This window comes from Eschrichtius robustus, chromosome 1 (assembly GCF_028021215.1).
Source record: "Eschrichtius robustus isolate mEscRob2 chromosome 1, mEscRob2.pri, whole genome shotgun sequence".
NCBI classification, from domain to species: Eukaryota; Metazoa; Chordata; class Mammalia; order Artiodactyla; family Eschrichtiidae; genus Eschrichtius; species Eschrichtius robustus.
The window spans coordinates 90,666,908-90,690,689 of NC_090824.1; the positions used below are offsets into that span (position 1 = coordinate 90,666,908).

A 23,782-nucleotide genomic window follows, 5' to 3' on the forward strand; every position below is an offset into this window, starting at 1 on the left:
AAGAGCTGGAAGAGTAGGCTCTATGTATGTAGTTCAAATGCCAGAACAGATGGCCTATATTACTCATGTCTTCGGGAAAGAGGGTCTGAATTCTTCTTAAGTTATGCAGAGACTCCTAAGTTAGCTTAGCCCAGGAACTGTTGCTCTGGCCTAAGGTGTACTACAGGAGGGGCACTAAGGGACATCTAAGACTTCAGGAGAGAGTGCTGAGGCCCACTTCATCCAGTTCTTTCATAAATGTACCCCCATTCCAACTCCAAATTCCCATGGCCCCTCATTCTTACTTTGGAGGCATATGAACACTTCATACCAGGGGTTCATAATTAGGGTTACATACCAAAATTATGGGAAATTTTAAAAAAATACATATTTCCAGGTTCCATCTCCAGAGATTCTAATTCTAGATTTAGGGTAAAGGTGTGGGATGTTGAAACACTCCCAGTTAAATCTGATGTGTATCTTTTGTTAAGAATTATTTCTTTAAAGCACATTTCTGGGGCAGAGGTAACCTTTATTTACTGCCCAAGAGACAAGTAAGCAGGAAAATGCAGAAAAACTTTGTGAATCAGAATAATAAGAAGGAAAATGATTTACTCAAAGATGGAAGACTGCCATGAAATCTCTAAATAGCGGCAGTTCTTTTTTTTTTTTTTTTTTTTAATGGCAGCAGTTCTTAATTAACCTTTCTGGAGGTCACTGACCCCCTTTGAAATTCTAATGAAAGTCATGGACTATCTTCCCAGGAAAATGTACATATGGACATTCCCCCTCATCTTTACATATAATTCCTGGGGTTCATAGACTTTACCCTGAAATCCATCCACAGATCCTGGGTTAAGACCCTCTAAGTCTTGGGACATACAGTGTTACAGGCTTATGGATATTATATACATATAAAATATAAAAACTAATTTCTTAGATCTTGACAGTAGTAAATGAAGGCCTTAGAGTCTTCAGTTACACTGTGGGACAACTCCTATCCCAACTTCTACCTCTTCATTAATCTCTAGTAGGGGACTAATCTACTTTTCCCTTTGTAAATATCATATTAATTGATGGTACTGTAGCTTTAAAGCACTCTGATATCAATAATGATAAGATTTTGGAAATAGGGGACACCTGAATAGCTTGTCATCAATGAGAACCAGGGAAGCTGGTAAACCTGAGTCTGCAAAGGCTCCAACAGTCATTGAGTTTAAGGAATGCCAGCTATCTCTTTTCTGTAAAGCAGGGGTCCCCAGCCCCCTGTCCGAGGCCTGTTAGGAACCAGGCCGCACAGCAGGTGAGTGGTGGGCTACCGAGCGAAGCTTCATCTGCCTGCCGCTTGCCATCGCTCCCTATCACTCGCATTACCGCCTGAACCATGCCCCTCCCCACTGGTCCGTGGAAAAACTGTCTTCCACGAAACCAGTCCCTGATACCAAAAAGGTTGGGGACCACTGCTGTAAAAGATCATATGAGGCATGCTTCAAGCAGAAAAAAAAAAAGAAAAAAAGAGGAATGTGGTTTGGGGCCAACAAGGCCTATTTAGGGCAGACAGACAGACCCTAAAGAAAATGTTTATCAGTGAGGCTATGCATCTGGTACTGAGATTTAAAAAAGAAGAAAAAAGGTGTAAGCTGAGTTTACCCAAGGATAGAAGTAGCCTTAATATTCAGCTAGTAGTTTGATTCAGACAAATCAAAGAGTTCAGACAGAAACAGAAGTTGAAGAAAGATAAGATTTCTAGGGCACAGAACCTATAAACACTATTGGACAGAGGTAAAAGGACCAATGGCAAGGTAAGTATAGGATAATCTGAAATTCAGGGGAAGAATTCTTGGTGTCAGGAAGGAAAGTTTCTTCTGCATAGAGGGTGCTAGAAGAAGGGAAAAATTCTACAACTGTTTACCCCAGTGCTAAAAGTATGAATCTTTGCTTCAGTTCTATCCAATTAAAATAATGTTTGATTTTAGATAGTCCCTGGAGGTAGGACGAATAAGGAAAGGATTCTTCCATTGCCAGTGTCTCTGGGCCTTATCCCCTGTCTGGTCACCACTGGTATCTCTCCCCCTCTACAATTACCCTAAGAACTCCTTGTGGCTCCACTGTTCACACTGTTACCAAGGGTAAATAGTGGTAGGCTAGAGATTATAAAGAAGAGATGGGAAAAAGCAGCACCTGAACTTGAACTAACAAATGAGAACAGACAACTTGAGAGAAGGGACAGGTAGAAAGTAGTAGCAGATTCTAGTTTCTTATTCCCAGCTTTTCTATGTATCCAGGTTTCCTCCCAAGTCATTTTTACTTGAGAAAGCTGTAGAGACCAAATGGGGACTTGAGGAGAATGCAGCCTTCATCTTTTCTTCCCTAAAGGACCCTCTGGGCCACTATCATTTAGGAGCCCCTCCAAGGAGATAGAGGGGACATGGAGGACAGAGGCGACGGATGAGAGAGAATAAACAGATCCGCCCTTCATCTTGGAAACAGCAAGTGCAACTGCTTCCCTGCCTGGTTACTCCTGGTCCTTCAACCCTCATCTTTGTTTCCCTCCTGCGACGAGTCTCTTATTCACCAATCCCTCCATTCCCTCTTGGCCTTCTCTAGGCAGTTCCAAAACAATTACTTACACCAAGGGGGCTTTTCAGAGCGCTGCCGGAGTTGCAGGGTAGGTGAATGAAGAGTGCGAGGTGGAGAAAACGGGCTATCAGAGGTCTGGTTGCTGTGCATAGAGTCAAAGAGGGCTGGACGGGTGAGGGAGAGAGAGGGAAGAAAAAAAAAAGGCTATGAGGAAGAATTCAAGAACCACAGGTTCTCAAAATAAGTGAAAACCAACTTACACTTCCGCAGGCTGAGAAGTAGCATTTCCTAGGGACCCTTCATACAAACCATTTTTAATATTTTAAACTTTATATTGTGAATATTGTCAAACATATTTTTTAAAAAGTAGTTGAGGGACTTCCCTGGTGGTGCAGTGGTTAAGAATCCGCCTGCTGGGACTTCCCTGGTGGTCCAGTAGTTAAGATGCCGTGCTTCCAATGCAGGGGATGCGGGTTCAAACCCTAGTCAGGGAACTAAGATCCCACATGCTGCGTGGCCAAAAGAAAAAGAAAGAATCCACCTGCCAATGCAGGGGACACGGGTTCATCCCTGGTCCGGGAAGATCCCACATGCCGCGGAGCAACTGAGCCCACGTGTCACAACTACTGAACCTGAGCTCTAGAGCCCGTGAGCCACAACTACTGAGCCCAAATGGCACAACTACTGAAGCCCATGCTCCTAGAGCCCGTGCTCCGCAACAAGAGAAGCCACTGCAATGAGGAGCCCGCGCACCGCAAGGAAGAGTAGCGCCCGCTTGCAGCAACTAGAGAAAGCCCGCTCGCAGCAACGAAGACCCAGTGCAGCCAAAAATAAATAAATATATTTAAAAAAAAAAAAAAAGTAGTTGAAAGACTAGTACAATCAATACCTATATATTCATCTCCTATATTTAACATGTTAACATTTTGCCATGTTTGTTTCATCTATTTCTTCATGCAGAAGTTCTTTAAATAAATGACGAACATTATGAGACATTTCACCTCTAAATACTTCAGTATTCACTTCTACAATATAAGGAATTTTCCTACATAGCCATACACCATTAATAAACTTAACAAAATCTTAAAATACCCTAATATCATCTTAGTACCCAATCCATATTCAAATTTCCCCCAATTATTCCCAAAATGTCTTTTATAGTAAGATCCAAACATGAACTATGCATTCCATTTTATTATGTCTCCAAAGTCTCTTTTAACACATTTTTGACTGGAGATGTATTATGGCCACAGGTGTTAGTTTCTGCAAAAATCCCCCAGTCAATAATGTGTTAACCTAGAATCGAACTCCCCCCTATTCTTTTCTCATACTTTTTTTTAAAAAATAAATTTATTCATTTGTATTTTATTTATTTATTTTTGGCTGCGTTGGATCTTCGTTGCTGCTTGCAGGCTTTCTCTAGTTGCGGCGAACGGGGGCTACTCTTCGTTGCGGTGTGCGGGCTTCTCATTGTGGTGGCTTCTCTTGCTGTGGAGCATGGGCTCTAGGCATGCAGGCTTCCGTAGTTGTGGCACATGGGCTCAGTAGTTGTGGCTTGCAGGCTCTAGAGCACAGGCTCAGTAGTTGTGGCGCATGGGCTTAGTTGCTCCGTGGTGTGTGGGATCTTTCTGGACTAGGGATCGAACCCGTGTCCCCTACATTGGCAGGTGGATTCTTAACCACTGTGCCACCAGGGAAGTCCCTCATAGTGACTTTTTGAAAAGAACAGGCCAGCTGTCTCACAGAATGTCACATTCCACACTCTGGATTTGTCTGATTGCTTCCTCACAGAAACATTTAACTTGTTTCACTATCCCTTGTATTTCCTATAAACTGACAGATACAAAAGACTTGATTCAATGATTCAGGTGTTTTTTCTTGTTTGTTTAAAATTTTTTATTTTTGGCTGCGTTGGGTCTTTGTTGCTGCACACAGGCTTGCTCTAGTTGCGGCGAGTGGGGGCTAGTCTTCACTGCAGTGCACACGCTTCTCATTGCAGTGGCTTCTCTTGTTGTGGAGCACGGGCTCTAGGAGCGTGGGCTTCAGTAGTTGTGGCATGCGGGCTCTGTAGTTGTGACTCACGGGCTCTAGAGCTCAGGCTCAGTAGTTGTGGTGCATGGGCTTAGTTCCTCCATGGCATGTGGGATCTTCCCAGACCAGGAATTGAACCCGTGTCTCCTGCATTGGCAGGCAGACTCTTAACCACTGCACCACCAGGGAAGTCCGATTGAGGTGTTGTTCTTTTTCTTTTTTCTTTTTTTTTAGTGTAAAAACAAATGCTTACATTTTTAATATTTTTTTTTAGGTTTTGATGATTTTTTAAAAATTCAAGTATAGTTGATTTATAATGTTAGTTTCAGGTGTACGGCAAAGTGATTCAGTTATGTATATATATATTCTTTTTCAGATTTGTCTCCACTATACATTATTACAAGATATTGAATATAGTTACCTGTGCTATACAGTAGGTCCTTGTTGGCTATCTATTTTATATGTAGTAGTGTGTATATGTTAATCCCAAATTCCTAATTTATCCCTCTCCCCCCTTTCCCCTTTGGTAACCATAAATGTTTTCCATGGCTATGAGTCTATTTCTGTTTTATAAATAAGTTCATTTGTATCATATTTTAGATTCAAAATATAAGTGATATCATATGATATTTATCTTTCTCTGTCTGACTTACTTCACTTAGTATGATAATCTCTAGGTCCATCCATGTTGCTGCAAATGGCATTATTTATTCTTTTTTATGGCTGAGTAATATTCCATTGTATATATGTACCACATCTTCTTTATCCATTCATCTGTCGATCAACATCTATGTTGGTTCCATGTCTTGGCTACAGTAAATAGTGCTGCTATGAACATTTGGGTGCATGTATCTTTTCAAATTACGGTTTTCTCTGGATATATGACCAGGATTGGGATTGCTGGATCATATGGTAGCTCTAATTTTAGTTTTTTAAGGAACCTCCATACTGTTCTCCATAGTGGCTGCACCAGTTTGCATTCCTACCAACAGTGTAGGAGGGCTCCCTTTTCTCCACACCCTCTCTAGCATTTATCGTTTGTAGATTTTTTGATGATGGCCATTCTGACCGGTTCAATGATTCAGTTTAAATAACTTTGGGACTTCCCTGGTGGTGCAGTAGTTAAGAATCCAATGCAGGGGACACAGGTTCGATCCCTGGTCTGGGAAGATCTCACGCCGCGGAGCAACTAAGCCTGTGCACCACAACTACTGAAGCCTGCACACTCTAGAGCCCGCAAGCCACAACTACTGAGCCCACGCACCTACAGCCTGTACTCCACAACAATAGAAGCCACCACAATGAGAAGCCTGCGCACCACAGCGAAGAGTAGCCCCCACTTGTTGCAACTAGAGAAAGCCCGTGCGCAGCAATGAAGACCCAACACAGCCTAAATAAATAAATAAATAAATAAATAAATAACTTTGGCAAGAATACTTCAAGAGGTGATCCTGTGTACTTTATATTGCATCATATTGGAGGAACATAATGTCTCATTATCCCACTAAGGCTAAGTTTACAAACAAAGTTAAAGTGGGGCCCATGAGATCTCACCATTGTAAAGTTTTCCCCTTCTGATTAGAGGTGATCCTTTGGCACTGTGGAACCTGATCAACATTTCACCTAATTGTGTTAGTATCCATTGATGATCCTTAATTACTTTATTAGGAGTGTCAAGTGGTGATTTTCTAATTCTATCAATTCTGTATTTATTAGCTGGAATATTTTCTGTAAAGAAGAGCTTTCTCTCTTCAACTTGGGGCATTTGATTACATTAAACTGCAGTTCTTACTGAAAAGGAAGGATAAGTGTTTATTTCCCTTTAATTAGTTTTCAGAAGAAAGAGTTGGTGAAAAGTATTCATCAATAGTGACAGATGATTATTATTTTATTTTATTTTTGTTCTCTTTTTTGTAAGATTCATTATGAGCTTGTAGATGTTTACATGTTCAGTGCACTTTAATCAATTACAATAAATTATTCTTTTTAATGTTAAAATATTCCAATTCTGGTCAGTGGGAGCCTCTTCAGGCTTGATTGCTTCCTTGCTTCTGTTACAACATGACTCAGGATCACCTTGTGCTTTCCTTGCCCTAGATCATGCATCCTCAATAAAACTGGTTCTTGGTGAAAGTGAAATAACTTAGATATTCCACTGGTTTGTGTCCATCAAATGGCTACGATACATAAACAGACATAAAGTATATCTGTGGTATTAAAATTTCAGGTGGCGGGGAGTGATTGGAGGAAAAAAGTCTAAAAAGGCTCTGTAGGAGGGGGTGTGATTTTAGTAAAGAAAACAAACAAAAAAAAGGTTAAAAAACATGAGCCTAGACCAGGAATCCAACCATGGAATCCTGGTTGCTTTTAGTGGGGAATGATATGTAGAGACCAAAATCTAGGTGCCAAGGGAGCTCATTGATACTCTTTCTAATAAATGATATTAGAAAAAGCATTAAAAAATGGAATTCATATTGATATTTTCAATTCAAATTTAACATTACAGCACCTTAAAAATCTTCTGAATTTATATTTGTATCTAATTTATCTTACTTTGAGAATTCTTATTCCTAATAACAGAAACACAATTACTTATTTGCATTACTCTATTATATGTGTGTGTGCGCATATGACATATATGTTTCAAAATAGTATCAATATCACTACTAACAATTAAACCACTGAATGAGGATTAAAATTATGTTATATTTCTTTTTGTTCCACTAAAGGATTTACAGTCAAAGTACAGTATTCCAAAGTTATTTGAAAAATTATTTTCCCTGTGTGATTATGTTACTATTTTGATATAAAGTTAGGGTAATTTCTTTCCATTTTTTTTTTTTTCCAATTTTAGGATTCGCTTCTTTTGATTTAGTCTTATATTTTGAAAAACATTTACAGGTTCACAAGTCAAAGGTTTATAAAAAGGCATATTCAGAGGAAGTTGCTTTTTCTTCATGCCCTTCAGCCCCGTTCCTATTGCTCTCCAGTGGTAAACATTTTTATTAGTTTCTGGTGTTTACTTTTATCATTTCTTTTTGAAAATATGTATATTTTCCCCTTATTTCCCCTCCTTATAGAATAGGTAACATACTATCAACACTATTCTGCACCTTTTTTTTTCCACTTAACAATATATCCTGGAGATTACTTCATATCAAAACACATAGACCTTCCTCATTAGTTTTAACAGATGCATAGTACTCATTTGAGTGGACATACCACTGTTTATTCAACCACTCTTGTACTGAAGAACTTTGGGGTTGTTTCCAAAAATAATAAATAAACAACATAAATTATGTCACAATAACTGTATACAAATGTTGTTTCAACTTTGTGTACAGTAGCTTCAGAATAGATTCCTAAAATTGTATTATTAGATAAGAGAGTAACTGTATCTGTAATTCTCTGAGATATTACAAAATTTACCTTCATAGGGGTTGTACCATTTTGCACTCCCACCAACAGTGTATGGAATTGCCTCTCTCGTTACAGACTTGTCAAGAGAATGTGTTATCAAACTTTTGGATTTTTTTTTTTTTTTAATAGCTAACATGTTTTTTTTAGTACATTTATTTTTATTTATTTATTTATTTTTGGCTGTGTTGGGTCTTCGTTTCTGTGCGAGGGCTTTCTCCAGTTGTGGCAAGCGGGGGCCACTCTTCATCGCGGTGCGCGGGCCTCTCTCTATCGTGGCCTCTCTTGTTGCGGAGCACAGGCTCCAGACGCGCAGGCTCAGTAGTTGTGGCGCACAGTCTTAGTTGCTCCGCAGCATGTGGGATCCTCCCAGACCAGGGCTCGAACCCGTGTCCCCTGCATTGGCAGGCAGATTCTCAACCACTGCGCCACCAGGGAAGCCCAAACTTTTGGATTTTTTACAATCTAATAGGTGAGATACAATATCTCAGTGTCGTTTTATTTATTTATTTTTAAATTTTTAAAAGATTTTATTTATTTATTTATTTTTGGCTGTGTCGGGTCTTCACTGCTGCACGCAGGTTTTCTCCAGTTGCGGCAAGCAGGGGCTACTCTTTGTGGTGGTGTGCGGGCTTCTCGTTGTGGTGACTTCTCTTGTTGCGGAGCACGGGCTTCAGTAGTTGTGGCACGCAGGTTCAGTAGTTGTGGTTCGTGGGGTCTAGAGCACAGGCTCAGTGGTGGCACATGGGCTTAGTTGCTCTGTGGCATGTGGGATCTTCCAGGACCAGAGATCAAACCCGTGTCCCCTGCATTGGCAGGCGGATTCTTAACCACTGCACCACCAGGGAAGTCCCTCAGTGTGGTTTTAATTTGCATATATCTTATGATCGAGGTTGAGCATCATTTCACATGTGTAACAGCCACCTGTATTTCTTTCTTTGTAAACTATCCTTTTTCAAAAGTCACACTTTTGGTCTTTTCCTTTCTGATATGTAAAAGTTCTCTTTATTTTAGGATGATTAAGCCTATATGTGATATAAATTGCAGAAAAAATTTTTCTTTGCTTATGATGTTGCTATTGGTTTTGCAACATACAAAAAAATGTTTATATGGCTTAGTTTATCAATCTTTTCCTATTGCTTCCCAAATTTGAGTTTGAGTCAGAATTAGGTTCTCCTTACTTTCAGGTGATAAAGGAATTTATCACCATCACCCTTGCTTACTTTTAGTACTTGCATGGTTTATTTTTTTTAATTATTATTATTGAAGGGAAAGCCATATAACATAAAGCTAACCATCTTAAAGTGTATAATACTGTGGCATTTAGCACATCAACAATGTTGTGCAACTGCCACCTTATCTAGTTCCAAAACATTTTCATCATCCCAAAAGAAAACCCCATATCCATTAAGAAGTCACTCCTCATTCTACCCTACCTTCAACCCCTGGAAACCACCAATTTGCTTTCTGTCTCTATTCTAGTTCTTTCATATAAATGGAATCATACAATATGTGACTTTTTCTGTCTGGTTTCTTTCACTTGCCATGTTTTTGAGGTTCATCCATATTGCAACATATATCAGTACTTCATTCATTTTTATAGTTCAGTAACATTCTATTGTATGTATATACCACATTTTGTTTACCCATTCATGTACATTTCAGTTGTTTCCACCTTTTGACTATTGTGAATAGTGTCACCATAAACTTTTGTGTGTAAATATTTGTTAGAGTACCTGTTGTCATTTCTTTTGAATATATACCTGGGAGTGGAATTGCTGGGTCAGATAGTAACTCTACATTTAGCTTTTTGAGGAATTGTCAAACTGTTTTCCACCGGGGCTGTACCATTTTACATTTCCCCAGCAATGTACAAAAATTCTAATTTGTTCATGCCATTACCAACACTTTTCTGCTTGCTCTTTCTCTCTCTTCTTAAATTATAGCCATCGTAGTGGGTGTGAAGTGGTACCTCATTGTGGCTTTGATTTGCATATCCCTAATGGTTACTGAGGGTGAGCATTATTTCATGTGCTTCTTGGTTATTTGTATATCTTCTTTGAAGAAGTGTCTATTTAAGTCCTTTGCTCACTTTTAAGTTGGGTTGTTTGTCTTTTTGTTGTTGAATTGTTATATTATGGACCTTTATCAGATATATGATTTGCAAATATTTTCTCCCTTTCTATAGGCTGTCTTTTCACTTTCTTTCATGTTCTTTGATGCACAAAAAGTTTAAATTTTGGTGAAGTCCAATTTATCTATTTTTTTCCCTTTTGTTGCTTGTGCTTTCGGTCTAAGAATCCATTAGCCAACTCTTAAGGTCATGAAGATTTATCTTATGTCTTGTAAGAGTTGTACAGTTTTAGCTCTTATATTCAGGCCATTGATCCATTTTGAGTTAACTTTTGTACATGGTATGAGGTGGGGGGGTCAATCTTCATTCTTTTGCATGTGGGTATCCAGTTGTTCTAGCACCATTTATTGAAGAGACAATTCTTTCCCCATTAAATGGTCTTAGCAACATTGTTGAAAAATCAACTGGCCATGGAAGTATGGGTTTAGTTTTGGACTCTTGGTTCTATTCCATTGGTCTATATCTTTATCCTTATGGCAATCCCACACTGTTTGGATTACTGTAGCTTTGTAGTAAGTTTTAAAATCAGAAGATGTGAGTCCTCCAACTTTTTCTTTTTCAAGATTATTTTGACTATTCAGGTCCCCTTGCAATCCCATATAAACTTGAGGGTCAGCTTTTCCATTTCTGCAAAAAAGTGCATTGGAATTCCAATAGGGATTGCATTTAATCCAGAGATTTCTTTGGGGAGTACTGTCATCCTAAAAATGTTATGTCTTCTACATGAACATGGGATGTCTTACCATTTATTTAGGTCTTTTTAAATTTATTTCAGCAATGTTTTACAGTTTTCAGTGTACAAGTCTTTAAACTTCTTGGTTAAATTTGCTCCCAGGTATTTTATTCTTTTGGATGCTATAATAAATGATATTGTTTTCTTAATTTCCTCTTTGGATTGTTCATTGCTGGTGTATAGAAACACAACTGATTTTTGTGAGTTGATCTTGTACCCTGTAACACTGCTGAATTTGTTCATTAGTTCTGGTAGTTCTTTTGAGGTTTCTTTTCCATTTTCTCTATATAGGATTATGTCCTCTGTGAATAGCGACAGTTTTACTTCTTCCTTTCCGATTTAGGTCCTTTTTTTTTTTTTTTTTTTGTGCCTAACTGTTCTCCCTAAAACTTCCAGTACAATAGCAGTGGTGAAAGTGGGCATCCTTGTCTTGCTCCTGATCTTACGGGGAAAACTTTCAGTCTTTCACCACTGAGTATGATTTGTGCTGTGTTTTTTTTGGTTTTGGTTTTGTTTTTTAATATTTATTTATTTATTTGGCTACGCCGGGTCTTAGTTGCAGCACACAGGCTCTTCGCTGCCTCGTGTGGGATCTTTGATGTGGCATGTGGGATCTTTGCTTGCAGCATTTGGGCTCCTTTAGTTGTGGCATGCAGACTCCTCTAGTTGCGCTATGTGGGATCCCTGACCAGGGATCGAAGCCTGGCCCCTTGCATCGTCAGCATGGAGTCTTAACCACTGGACCACCAGGGAAGTCCCTAGGGGTTGTTTATAAACGTCCTTTATAGTGTTGAGGAAGTTCCTTTCTGTTCCTAGCTCAGTGAGTGTTGGGTTTTGCCAAATGCTTTTCCACACCAATTGACATGATTGGTTTTATTCTCTCTTTATTCTAATAATGTAGTGTATTACATTGACATATTTTCTTACGTTGAATTGCCCTTGCATTCCTGAGATAAATCTCACTTGATCATGGTGTATTGTAATTCTTTTAATGTGTACTGTTGGATTTGGTTTGCTAATATTTTGTGGAGAATTTTTGCCTCTCTACTCATAGGGGAAATTGGTCTGTAGTTTTCTTTTCTTTTCAAATTTATTTGTTTATTTATTTATTTATTTATTTATTTATTTATGGCTGTGTTGGGTCTTCATTGCTGCACGGGCTTTCTCTAGCTGCGGCAAGCAGGGGCTACTCTTCGTTGTGGTGCACGGGCTTCTCATTGCAGTGGCTTCTCTTGTTGTGGAGCATGGGCTCTAGGCATGCAGGCTTCAGTAGTTGTGGTGTGCAGGCTTCAGTAGTTGTGGCTCATGACGTTCAGTAGTTGTGGCTCACGGGCTTAGCTGCTCCGCAACTTAGTTGCACGTGGGAATCTTCCCAGACCAGGGCTCGAACCTATGTCCCCTGCATTGGCAGGCAGATTCTTAACCACTGCACCACCAGGGAAGCCCCGTAGTTTTCTTTTCTTAGGGTGTCTTTGTCTGGCTTTGGTATCAGGGTAATGCTGACTTCACAGGAAGTGTTTCCTCCTCTCATATTTTTTGGAAGAGTGTGAGTAGGAGTGGGGCTAATTATTCTTAAATGTTTGGTAGAATTCACCAGTGAAGCCATCTGGTCTTGGACTTTTCTTTGTTGAGAAATTTCTGCTACTGATTCAGTCTTTTTCCTTGTTATAGGTATGTTCAGATTTTCTATTTCTTCTTGAGTCGGTTTTTAGAGTTTGTTTCTAGGAATTGTCCTTTTCATATATGTTATCTAATTTGTTGGCATACAATTGTTCATGGTACTCTCTTACAATCCTTTTTATTTCTGTAAGGTCAGTAGCAATGATTGAATTGATGGCAATTAGCTTCAATAACATACAAAAACTCTGTTCCTATAAAGCTCAGTCCCCACCTTGTTATTGTCACAAATTATAATATATCTTTGTACATTGTGTGCCCATTAAAACAGACATAATGATTGGTTTGTTCATTTGCGTGTTGTCACATATGAAACAAAAAGACAAAAAGGGGAGCTACAAACCAAAAATACAATAATGCTAGCTCTTATAGTTACCAGTGTACTTACTTTACCAGAGTTCTTTATTTTTTTTCTTCTTTCTTTCGTTTTTTTTGAGTTCTTTATTTTTTGATATGGCTTCAATTTTCTGTTTAGTGTCATTTTAGCCTAAAAGCCTCCTTTTAGCATTTCTTGTAGGGCAGATCTACTACTGACAAAATCCCTCAGCTTAAAGATGTTACTGGAAAACTACTAGAGCTAAACAATGAACTTGGTAAAGTAGCAGGATACAAAATTAATGCACAGAAATCTCTTGCATTCCTATAATGATGAAAAATCTGAAAGTGAAATTAAGAAAACACTCCCATTTACCATTGCAACAAAAAGAATAAAATACCTAGGAATAAACCTACCTAAGGAGACAAAAGACCTGTATGCAGAAAACTATAAGACAATGATAGAAGAAATTAAAGATGATACAAATAGATGGAGAGATATATCATGTTCTTGGATTGGAAGCATCAACATTGTGAAAATGACTATACTACCCAAAGCAATCTACAGATTCAATGCAATCGTTATCAAACTACCAATGGCATTTTTCACAGAACTAGAACAAAAAATTTCACAATTTGTATGGAAACACAAAAGACCCCGAATAACCAAAGCAATCTTGAGAAAGAATAACAGAGCTGGAGGAATCAGGCTCCCTGACTTCAGACTATACTACAAAGCTACAGTAATCAAGACAGTATGGTACTGGCACAAAAACAGAAATATAGATCAATGGAACAGGATAGAAATCCCAGAGATAAACCCATGCACATATGCTCACCCTATCTTTGATAAAGGAGGCAAGAATATTCAATGGAGAAAAGACAGCCTCTTCAATAAGTGGTGCTGGGAAAACTGGACAGCTACATGTAAAAGAATGAAATTAGAACACTCCCTAACACCATACACAAAGATAAACTCAAAATGGAGTAAAGACCTAAATGTAAGGCCAGACACTATCGAACTCTTGGAGGAAAACATAGGCAGAACACTCTATGACATAAATCACAGCAAGATCCTTTTTTGACCCATCTCCTAGAGAAATGGAAATAAAAACAAAAATAAACAAATGGGACCTAATGAAACTTAAAAGCTTTTGCACAGCAAAGGAAACCATAAACAAGACAAAAAGACAACCCTCAGAATGGGAGAAAATGTTTGCAAATGAAGCAACTGACAAAGGATTAATCTCCAAAATTTACAAGCAGCTCATGCAGCTCAATATCAAAAAAACAAACAACCCAATCTAAAACTGGGCAGAAGACCTAAATAGACATTTCTCCAAAGAAGATATACAGATTGCCAACAAACACATGAAACAATGCTCAACATCAGTAATCATTAGAGAAATGCAAATCAAAACTACAATGAGATATCATCTCACACCAGTCAGAATGGCCATCATCAAAAAATCTACAAACAATAAATGCTGGAGAGGGTGTGGAGAATAGGGAACCCTCCTGCACTGTTGGTGGGAACGTAAATTGATACAGCCACTATGGAGAACAGTATGGAGGTTCCTTAAAAAACTAAAAATAGAACTATCATATGACCCAGCAATCCCACTACTGGGCATATACCCTATGAAAACCATAATTCAAAAAGAGACATGTACCACAATGTTCATTGCAGCTCTATTTACAATAGCCAGGACATGGAAGCAACCTAAGTGTCCATCAACAGATGAATGGATAAAGAAGATATGGCACATATATACAATGGAATATTACTCAGCCATAAAAAGAAACAAAATTGAGTTATTTGTAGTGAGGTGGATGGACCTAGAGACTGCCATACAGAGTGAAGTAAGTCAGAAAGAGAAAAACAAATACCACATGCTAACACATATATATGGAATCTAAAAAAAAAAAAAGTGGTCATGAAGAACCTAGGGGCAAGACGGGAATAAAGACGCAGACCTACTAGAGAATGGACTTGAGGACACGGGGAGGGGGAAGGGTAAGCTGGGACAAAGTGAGAGAGTGGCATGGACATATATACACTACCAAATGTAAAATAGATAGCTAGTGGGAAGCAGCCACATAGCACAGGGAGATCAGCTCGGTGCTTTATGACCACCTAGAGGGGTGGGATAGGGAGGGTGGGAGGGAGGGAGTCACAAGAGGGAAGAGATATGGGAATATATGTATATGTATAACTGATTCACTTTGTTATAAAGCAGAAACTAACACACCATTGTAAAGCAATTATACTCCAATAAAGATGTTTTTTAAAAAATCCCTCAGCTTTTGTTTATTTGGGAATGTCTTAATTTTTCCTTCATTTTTGAACGGTTTCAACAGATATAGAATTCTTGGTTGACGGTTTTTTCTTTTAGCACTTTAAATATGTCACCCCACTACTTTCTGGCCTCTATGGTTTCTGATGAGTGACTTGTTAATCTATTAAATATCCCCTGAATGTGACAAGCTGCTTTTCTCTTGCTACTTTCAACATTTTCTCTGTCTTTTGACAATTTGATTACAATGTGTCTCAATGTAGATCTCTTTGCATTTATCCTTCTTGAAGTTTGAACTATTTGGACACATAGATTTGTGTCTTTATCAAATTTGAGAAGTTTTCAGCTATTTTTTCTTCAAAATTTTTTTCTGCCTCTTTCTCTCTCTCTTCTCCTTCTGGGATTTCCATTATACATACAGTGGTATGTTTTATGGTGTCCCACAAGTATCTTTGGCTCTGTTCACTTTTCTTCATTCTTTTTTATTTCTTCTCAGACTGGATACCTTCAACTGACCTTTTTTTTTTTTTTTTTTTGGCTGGAACAATAATTTTATTATAACATGTTTATACATCTGCAGGTAAAAGAAAAAAGTTTTTACCCTCCATAAAGCAGAATGGCTTACCCCCACCCCCACCCCACCCACATCACTTGATTATGGTTATGGTTCAACAGATGCATTTTTCAAAGGATCATTTACTCATTAAGCCTCAAAGGAATTCTGTAGCCATTCCTGGTTACTTAATAAATTCAAAATTTGTAAATGTATATTTCTTCTCTCTTTTGTTATGCTTTTACTATTCCATACTTCAAACTTACCCTTTCCCATACTGTCTGAATTAGTGAGGTCCTGCTAAACACCTAGTAAATGGCCACACATAACACAGACACGCAGAGAAGAAAAACATACACAATGTAGAGGTTTAAAAATTAAACAAATTAAAAAGCTAAACAATGGAAATACTATGCACCGATTTCAAAGTGTCCTCTGAGGAGGCCTGGATTCACAGACAGCCTAGGAATAGGCTGGAAGTACAGTGGACCATTGAAACAGGGCAGCACTGTGTTCATCTGTTTTGTATACTGGCCAACTGGAGGAGGTATCTTTTGAAGAAAGGGTTCCTCAGTAAAACAGTTTGAAAACCATCTCTGTGCAAACTTCAAAAAGCTACATATGGGCTTCCCTGGTGGCGCAGTGGTTGAGAATCTGCCTGCCAATGCAGGGGACACGGGTTTGAGCCCTGGTCTGGGAGGATCCCACATGCTGTGGAGCAACTAGGCCCGTGAGCCACAACTACTGAGCCTGCGCGTCTGGAGCCTGTGCTCCGCAACAAGAGAGGCCGTGATAGTGAGAGGCCCGCGCACCACGATGAAGAGTGGCCCCCGCTCGCCGCAACTGGAGAAAGCCCTCGCACAGAAACGAAGACCCAACACAGCCAAAAATAAATAAATAAGTAAATAAAACTAAAAAAAAAAAAAAGCTACGTATGTCAGCCTACGTATAGCTGCCAGCCCTTGTCTGCAGTCCTGTAGTAGGGATAGTTTTTCGTGATGTACAAATAAATTCCATTTAGGGTGAGTTGTTTATCAGGAGCCATCCTAAGTGCTTGTATGATTAATTGTGCATAGGAATAAGGTGGCTTTGAATCATCCATTGGGCTGTCTCCACCTGAAGCTTCCTTCTTATTTTCTGGCTGTGAGTTGTCGGCCATTAAATTGAGGTCAGATGGTACCACACGGCCCATTTTGTACCCTGAAGACCCTGCTCCCCGGGGGGCTGGATGGACAGGAGTTCGCAGCACTGATGGTTCCTGTGGGGGAGGGGAGGGGGCTGATGAGCTGGGCCATGGTGTCTGGAATGTTGATGGTCAGCAGAGAGATGTGAGCCTGCACGGGATTCACCAGGGCGCTTCCTGTTTCTCCCTCTTCTTGCTGGACAGGGCAGTGAACGTGAGTGATCTTGACGTTTGTGCTCGGGAACCTGAACGTGTACACGCGCGGCAGCTGCAGCGGCGGCACCCTGAGCCTTTGGAACACGCCGTCCACGCACATGCCATTCCTGCCGAGGCAGCGCAGGTAGAAGTCGCCGCCCGCGTCGGCCCGGGCTGCACCGACGGCTCCGGGGCCGCCCCACTATGGCCGCCGCCGCCCGGGGGCGTGAAGAGCTCGAGGTGGCGCCGCGAGATGAAGCTCGAGCGGCCCAGGCTCACGTCCACCGAGCCCTGCGACGAGTTTCGCCCGATGGTCACCGAGCGCTTCTTCATCAGGTACTCAAACTCACGGCCCTCGAGGCGCTCCATTGCCCAGCCGCCCGGCGGGAACCCGCCGCCCCCGGCGCCACCGCCGCTCGCGGGAGGCCCACCCGCGCCCGGCAGTGCCGTGGCCGCCGCCATGGGCCTGCGAGGGCCCAGGCCGCCTTCCAACGCCGCCACTGAGCTGAGGGCCGAGCGAGGACGAGGGCTGAGCGAGGCCGCCGGCCGGCAAGCGACGAGCAGTGGCGAGGGGCGGGACACGCGCAGCGCGCCGGCGCCAGGCCGTGAGTGACAGCGGCGCCCGCCTTGACCTATATTTAAGTTTGCTGATTTTTTTTTTTTTTTAAAGATTTATTGATTGATTGCTATGTTGGGTCTTCGTTTCTGTGCTAGGGCTTTCTCTAGATGCGGCAAGCGGGGGCCACTCTTCATCGCTGTGCGCGGGCCTCTCACTATCGCGGCCTCTCTTGTTGCGGAGCACAGGCTCCAGACGCGCAGGCTCAGCAGTTGTGGCTCACGGGCCTAGTTGCTCCGTGGCATGTGGGATCTTCCCAGACCAGGGCTCGAACCCGCGTCCCCTGCATTGGCAGGCAGATTCTCAACCACTGTGCCACCAGGGAAGCCCAAGTTTGCTGATTTTTAATTCTGCCTGCTCAAACCTTCTAAGAAATCCTCCAGTAGATTTTTCATTTCTGTTGTTATGCTTTTCAGCCCCAGAATTTCTGTTTGGTTCCTTTTAATATATATATATATATATATATATATATATATATATATATATATATTTTTTTTTTTTTTTTTTAAATAAATTTATTTATTTATTTTTGGCTGCATTGGGTCTTCCTTGCTGTGCCCGGGCTTTCTCTAGTTGCAGTGAGCAGGGGCTACTCTTCATTGCAGTGCGCAGGCTTCTCATCGCGGTGGCTTCTATTGTTGCGGAGCACGGGGCTCTAAGTGTGTGGGCTTCAGTAGTTGCAGCACACGGGCTCAGTAGTTGTGGCATGCGGGCTCAGCAGTTGTGGCACACGGGCTCAGTAGTTGTGGCTTGCAGGCTGTAGAGTGCAGGCTCAGTTGTGGCGCACAGGCTTAGTTGCTCTGTGGCATGTGGGATCTTCCCGGACCAGGGATCGAATCTGTGTCCCCTGCATTGGCAGGTGGATTCTTAACCACTGTGCCACCAGGGAAGTCCCCCAACTCCATTTTTTTTTTTTTTGAGATGATCACATGGTTTTTATTTTTCAGTTTGTTGATATGGTGTATCACATTGATTGATTTGCATATATTGAAGAATCCTTGCATCCCTGGGATAAATCCCACTTGATCATGGTGTATGATCCTTTTAATGTGTTGCTGGATTCTGTTTGCTAGTATTTTGTTGAGGATTTTTGCATTTATATTCATCAGTGATATTGGTCTGTAATTTTCTTTTGTGTAGTATCTTTTGTCTGGTTTTGGTATCAGGGTGATGGTGGCCTCATAGAATAAGTTTGGGAGTGTTCCTTCCTCTGCAATTTTTTTGGAAGAGCTTGAGAAGGATGGGTGTTAGCTCTTCTCTAAATGTTTGATAGAATTCACCTGTGAAGCCATCTGGTCCTGGACTTTTGTTTGTTGGAAGATTTTTAATCACAGTTTCAATTTCATTACTTGTGATTGGTCTGTTCATATTTTCTATTTCTTCCTGGTTCAGTCTTGGAAGGTTATACCTTTCTAAGAATTTGTCCATTTCTTCCAGGTTGTCCATTTTATTGGCATAGAGTTGCTTATAGTAGTCTCTTAGGATGCTTTGTATTTCTGCGGTGTCTGTTGTAACTTCTCCTTTTTCATTTCTAATTTTATTGATTTGAGTCCTCTCCCTCTTTTTCTTGATGAGTCTGGCTAAAGGTTTATCAGTTTTGTTTATCTTCTCAAAGAACCAGCTTTTAGTTTTATTGATCTTTGCTATTGTTTTGTTTGTTTCATTTATTTCTGCTCTGATCTTTATGATTTCTTTCCTTCTACTAACTTTCCAACTCCATTTCTTAAAGGCTGTCTTTCCCCTAGTATTTTGAAACGCTAACTTCAACTATTTCTGGATTTTCTACTTTGTTTGCTTGGTCTCTGTTTATTCATGTACCAATACTACACTGTTTTTATTATAGAAGTTTTATAAAATGTTTTAAAATCTGGTAGGGCAAGCATGACTTCATTGCTCTTCTTTTCAAGATTTCCTTGGCTATTCTTGCTTGTTTTTTTTTTTAATGACAACTTCAAAATCAATTTGTCTGACTTTAGAAAAACAGTACTATTCTTACTGAGATCACATTAAATTTATAAGTTAACTTTGGAAGGAGTGATAGTTCCATGCTTTTTAGTTAACCTATGCAATTAAACATTTTTTCAAGTCTACTTTTTCAGAGTGCCTATCTTTTTAATTTATTACTCATGTTCTAGGAAGCATGGGAGTGGGGGCAGAGATAGTGGTACAAGGTAAGAGTATTCTCCATACCTGCAGATGCCTGTGCTTGGGCATCAGTGTGGCGCTGGCAGACTCTACTCAAGAATTCACTCACTTGACGCAGGGAAAGGGCATTATGCAGTGTTTCCAGGGGGTAAATGGTAGGCACCATGGAGCACCCTTCAAATCCTGTTAGAAAAGAGATGGGCAAAGTCAGTGTTATTCCTGCTGGATATACCCCAACTGGCCAAGGAAGCATGGAGGGTCCCTGAGAACCATCAGGAGTGTCTGTGGCTTTTGGAGTGTGGGGTATCCAAGATTCTCAGGAGAGGGAACTCTTTAGAGCCCCTAAAGGAGTCTATTTCTGTCACCTCCAGATTTCCTAAAAAGTCTTCCTGCCAAGGCCTCTGGGTGAATCAAATCACCTCTTATCCTACCTATGGAAAGCCTGCAATATTCCATGGAAAAATCAACAGAATCCCAATAGGGTAAGCACCTACACTCCTCTTGTACTTTCTGGGGGAAATAAAACAAAAGGTCCAGAGGTAAGGGGTGAAATTGTAGGTCTAAATGAGAGGTAGGGAGGTCATGGAGCCGGGAAAAAAACAGCAGATTTCAGGGATCATGTACACGAGAACCAGATTAAGGAGGAGGGTTTGGGATCTGAGGAGGGGTTCATGCAGATTTAGGATATGGGTAGAAAGGCTAGAATATTGGAAGCTGGAGGGCATGCAATACACATGAAGCTCAGCTCAGGAAAACCACATGTATGAACAGGTTGGGGGATGGAAGTTCTTTCTTGGTTATTTTCATCACTTCAAAGCTTCTTTCCTCTGCTCTCACTGAAGACCCCAGACTTGCTAGTATTTCTCTATTCCTTCAGGAAAATGAGGCAAACCCCCTAGAAAAAAGAATAAATACTGATTCTCTGCTCTGAACCCAACAATTCCAATGTAGATCTACATTGTAGGGTGAAGGGTAAACCTAAATGTGTAACTCTAATCCCAGGGCCTGTTGATGGAAAAAAAAAATGTCCCCATTAGAGGATCAAGAAGCATACATCTCAACCACTTTTTTAGTCCCCAATATTTCCTATGCTTCCTTTATATCTCCTTAAATGGATTAAAGGTAGGCAGGACAGCAATATCTATTCAAGACACAGCCTCCTGTCTGACAATGATTAAAACCTATATAACTCAAAAGGATTATACCTGACCATCTTCTAACCTTCGGCCCTTGTTTTCTTCAAGGATTCAACTGAGACCTCTGTGCCTCAGTTTCCCCCTGTACTCTAGTGGCAGGAGGGCAGGAGAGGCACAGTCTCCAGCTTCTCAGAACAGCTAGAAAAACATTTGGATTTGAAGATGGTGGTAGTAGAGGGTCATAGAGATAAGAATAGATTCCAGGGCAAGAGACTACGCCTGTACCGAATAGCACTGGGAATAGGTAACATTAGGAGGCAGTGAGGAAGGAGAACAGGAAGGGGAGGAGCAGCCAACGCTACAGCTACCAGGCAGTCTGGCCCCAATCCCATCCAAGCAACTAAATGCAAGTCACACAACCTTAGAGTAAATAGGAGAAAGGAATAGGTGGGCTCTCCTGCCAAAAGTGCAAGAAGCAAAGCAGTCAGTCCCAGCCAGGGTAGTGGCAGCAGCCAGCTTGGTGGCAGGGGGTACCGTAGAGGCACTCGGGATCATCCTGGCCTGAGCGCAGCCAGTTCCGGAAGAGGCGCAGGTGGTAGGAGCACTGGTGCAGGTGATGCGCCAGCGTGGCATCCAAGGAGACTGGCCGGCCCCCTGTGCAGTCAGAGGAACAACTACGCAGCAACCGGACCACAGGGTGCTGGTCATCCAGCAGCTCTTGGAGGGGTTGGGGGAACCACGACAGGAAGCACAAAGATAAAGAAAGAGAAGAGGGAGAGACAATGAGGGGGGTACTGGATGACATAAGTATTCCTGGGAGGTGGGGCCACTCAGCTCCAAGGTGAGCTAAGAGAGAAGCAGAGATGGTCAGAGCCATGGGACATCTCTTGCAGGGAAGAGTACTGGCATCATGCTAAAAGAAGTCTAAAAGAAGTGAGTCTAGAAGAAGGGGCATGTGAGACCTCATCATACAGCAGGCCCTCCCCTTTCTCGTTGTGCACAATTCAGTCAGTGCTTGCAGACAGCAGTCACATCGTTCTGGATGGGGTGAGCTGGCAGTTCTGTAGCTAGGCACTCCAGTGTCCCCAATCATTCTTGGGCAAACCCTAGTTAGGGCTTGTTTCTTAAACGAATGTATTTATGAGGTTGGGATAGAGATGAAAAGATTTGAAGTCACTCAGAGAAGGGGGTCAAGAGTGGTATAGGTTATCAGGATAAAGTTTTAAGCTAAAAAAGCTCCTAAGGACTCAGGCCGGGCTCCCTGGACCACTCTAAGATAGCCACAGACAAGGCTTGTGTTAGGTAACTGACATAGATTAGCAGGAAACCAGGTGTCCTTTAAAATAGCACGTAAAAAATGGAATCAATATGTGAAAATGTCAATATTGATTAATCATCCTTCATTCCTGTTCAAATACATAGACTTTTTAAAAAACGTTTGCATAAGTCTTGGGGGGACATTGTATCAATTATAGAAGCCAAAAGAGATAATTTTATATTTTCTTCCCACTGCTGGTGAGTTTAACTGCACTTTGTTCAGCTAGATGAGTGGAAAAGCTTTAATCCGAAACTACTTATTATCTTAGCTGGTTGGCAAACTTTGTGGATATATGCGATTCAGCTGCAAACGGTTGAAGGCAGTGAAAGACATGTGGAAGGGGGTTTAAGAGGAACAGTAGGAAAAAGATCTTGGGGAAAAGGTACAGGGTCTTAACTGATAACAGGAATATGGTACAGAGAAAGTAGGATCAAGGTAGCTGAGGATGACTGCTCAGAACTCCCAGACCAGAATGGGCTCCACAGGGTGATCCCATGAGACTATGGTTTCCAGAGACCTTAGTCTGGATGTCAAGAGAGATTTCTGTACCAATGGTCACACAGTTATGTGGGTCCCTAGAAGAGAATGAGCTTGGCAAATCTGGTGGGTACACTCTGACATTCTGGATGAGGGAGAGACACAGTCTCTTTCCCACTATATTAGTTCACCTTGGTAAGTTCAGCATGCAGTTTACTAATGGGCCATACTTATATACTTGATGTAGTCACAGGATGTGACAGAAGCTTATCAGGAATAGAGGCAGGGATGGGCTGAGGGGTGTTCTTCCATCAAAGCAAGGAAGTAGCACTGCCTTGCCTCCTTTCCAAAGCCAGGTCCAGTTCTTCCAGCAGCTATTTCAAAGCCACACATCATGGCAAAGAGATGGTGGTGATGGACAGTAGGCTGGCACATTGTTGTGACTAATCTGCTGCAAGCAATTGCAGACAGAGCATCCACTCTGTAATTGCTGGGTCAGTCCAGTAACATTTGGCCATGGGGTAGAGCCCTCATATTGTCCTGAGGGCCAAATTAAATATAGATAATCTTCAGCAAGAGACATAATAGCTCCAAATCTTTTTCTTCTAGATCCCAGATTCTGGCTTCTCAGGCACTTTAGCCTCCAAGCTCAAGTACAAGAAGAACAAAGGCCAGCAGAGCCCTGAGGTTGTGTGCAGGGTGCTGGAGGAGATCTTGAATTTACTCTCTTGCACTATAATTGTCCAGATCTTTCTTCCTCTCCCCATTTTGGTAGAATTAATTCTTCTTTACTGGTGAGGCTGCTAACCAAGGCTTCAGGGAACTAGAGATATATAGGTTTGAGGATCTGTTTTAGGAATTTGGATCTTTTCTCACAGAGCCTAAGAGTTAGGAGAGTTGTGATTTAGCTCTGATGTCAGGGGCCCAAGTTCCTAGTACCATCTTCTGTACGCTAAGTAATAAGTCTCCTGAGTCCAAATCCCAGGCTGTAGTGTT

The 23,782-nt window shown here is 41.2% G+C and overlaps 1 protein-coding gene and 1 pseudogene across 11 annotated transcripts in view; both read right to left on the reverse strand.

The window, feature by feature from the left end:
• PPIP5K1 (diphosphoinositol pentakisphosphate kinase 1) overlaps positions 1-23,782 on the reverse strand; it is a 49,317-nt gene that overhangs the window by 1,932 nt on the left and 23,603 nt on the right. For 7 of the 11 annotated variants that reach the window (XM_068550540.1, XM_068550524.1, XM_068550512.1 and 4 more), the window contains 2 exons: positions 19,901-20,038; positions 2,610-2,723 (listed from right to left, as the gene is read on the reverse strand). In XM_068550540.1, coding sequence (XP_068406641.1) covers positions 2,610-2,723; positions 19,901-20,038 — 252 coding nt within the window. Of the gene's footprint in view, positions 1-2,609; positions 2,724-6,707; positions 6,768-19,900; positions 20,039-21,525; positions 21,709-23,782 lie in introns of those variants that run through there. The other 4 variants (XM_068550477.1, XM_068550494.1, XM_068550468.1 and 1 more) reach the window with 2 other exon arrangements.
• On the reverse strand, positions 16,654-19,430 carry LOC137765360 (forkhead box protein K2 pseudogene; annotated as a pseudogene).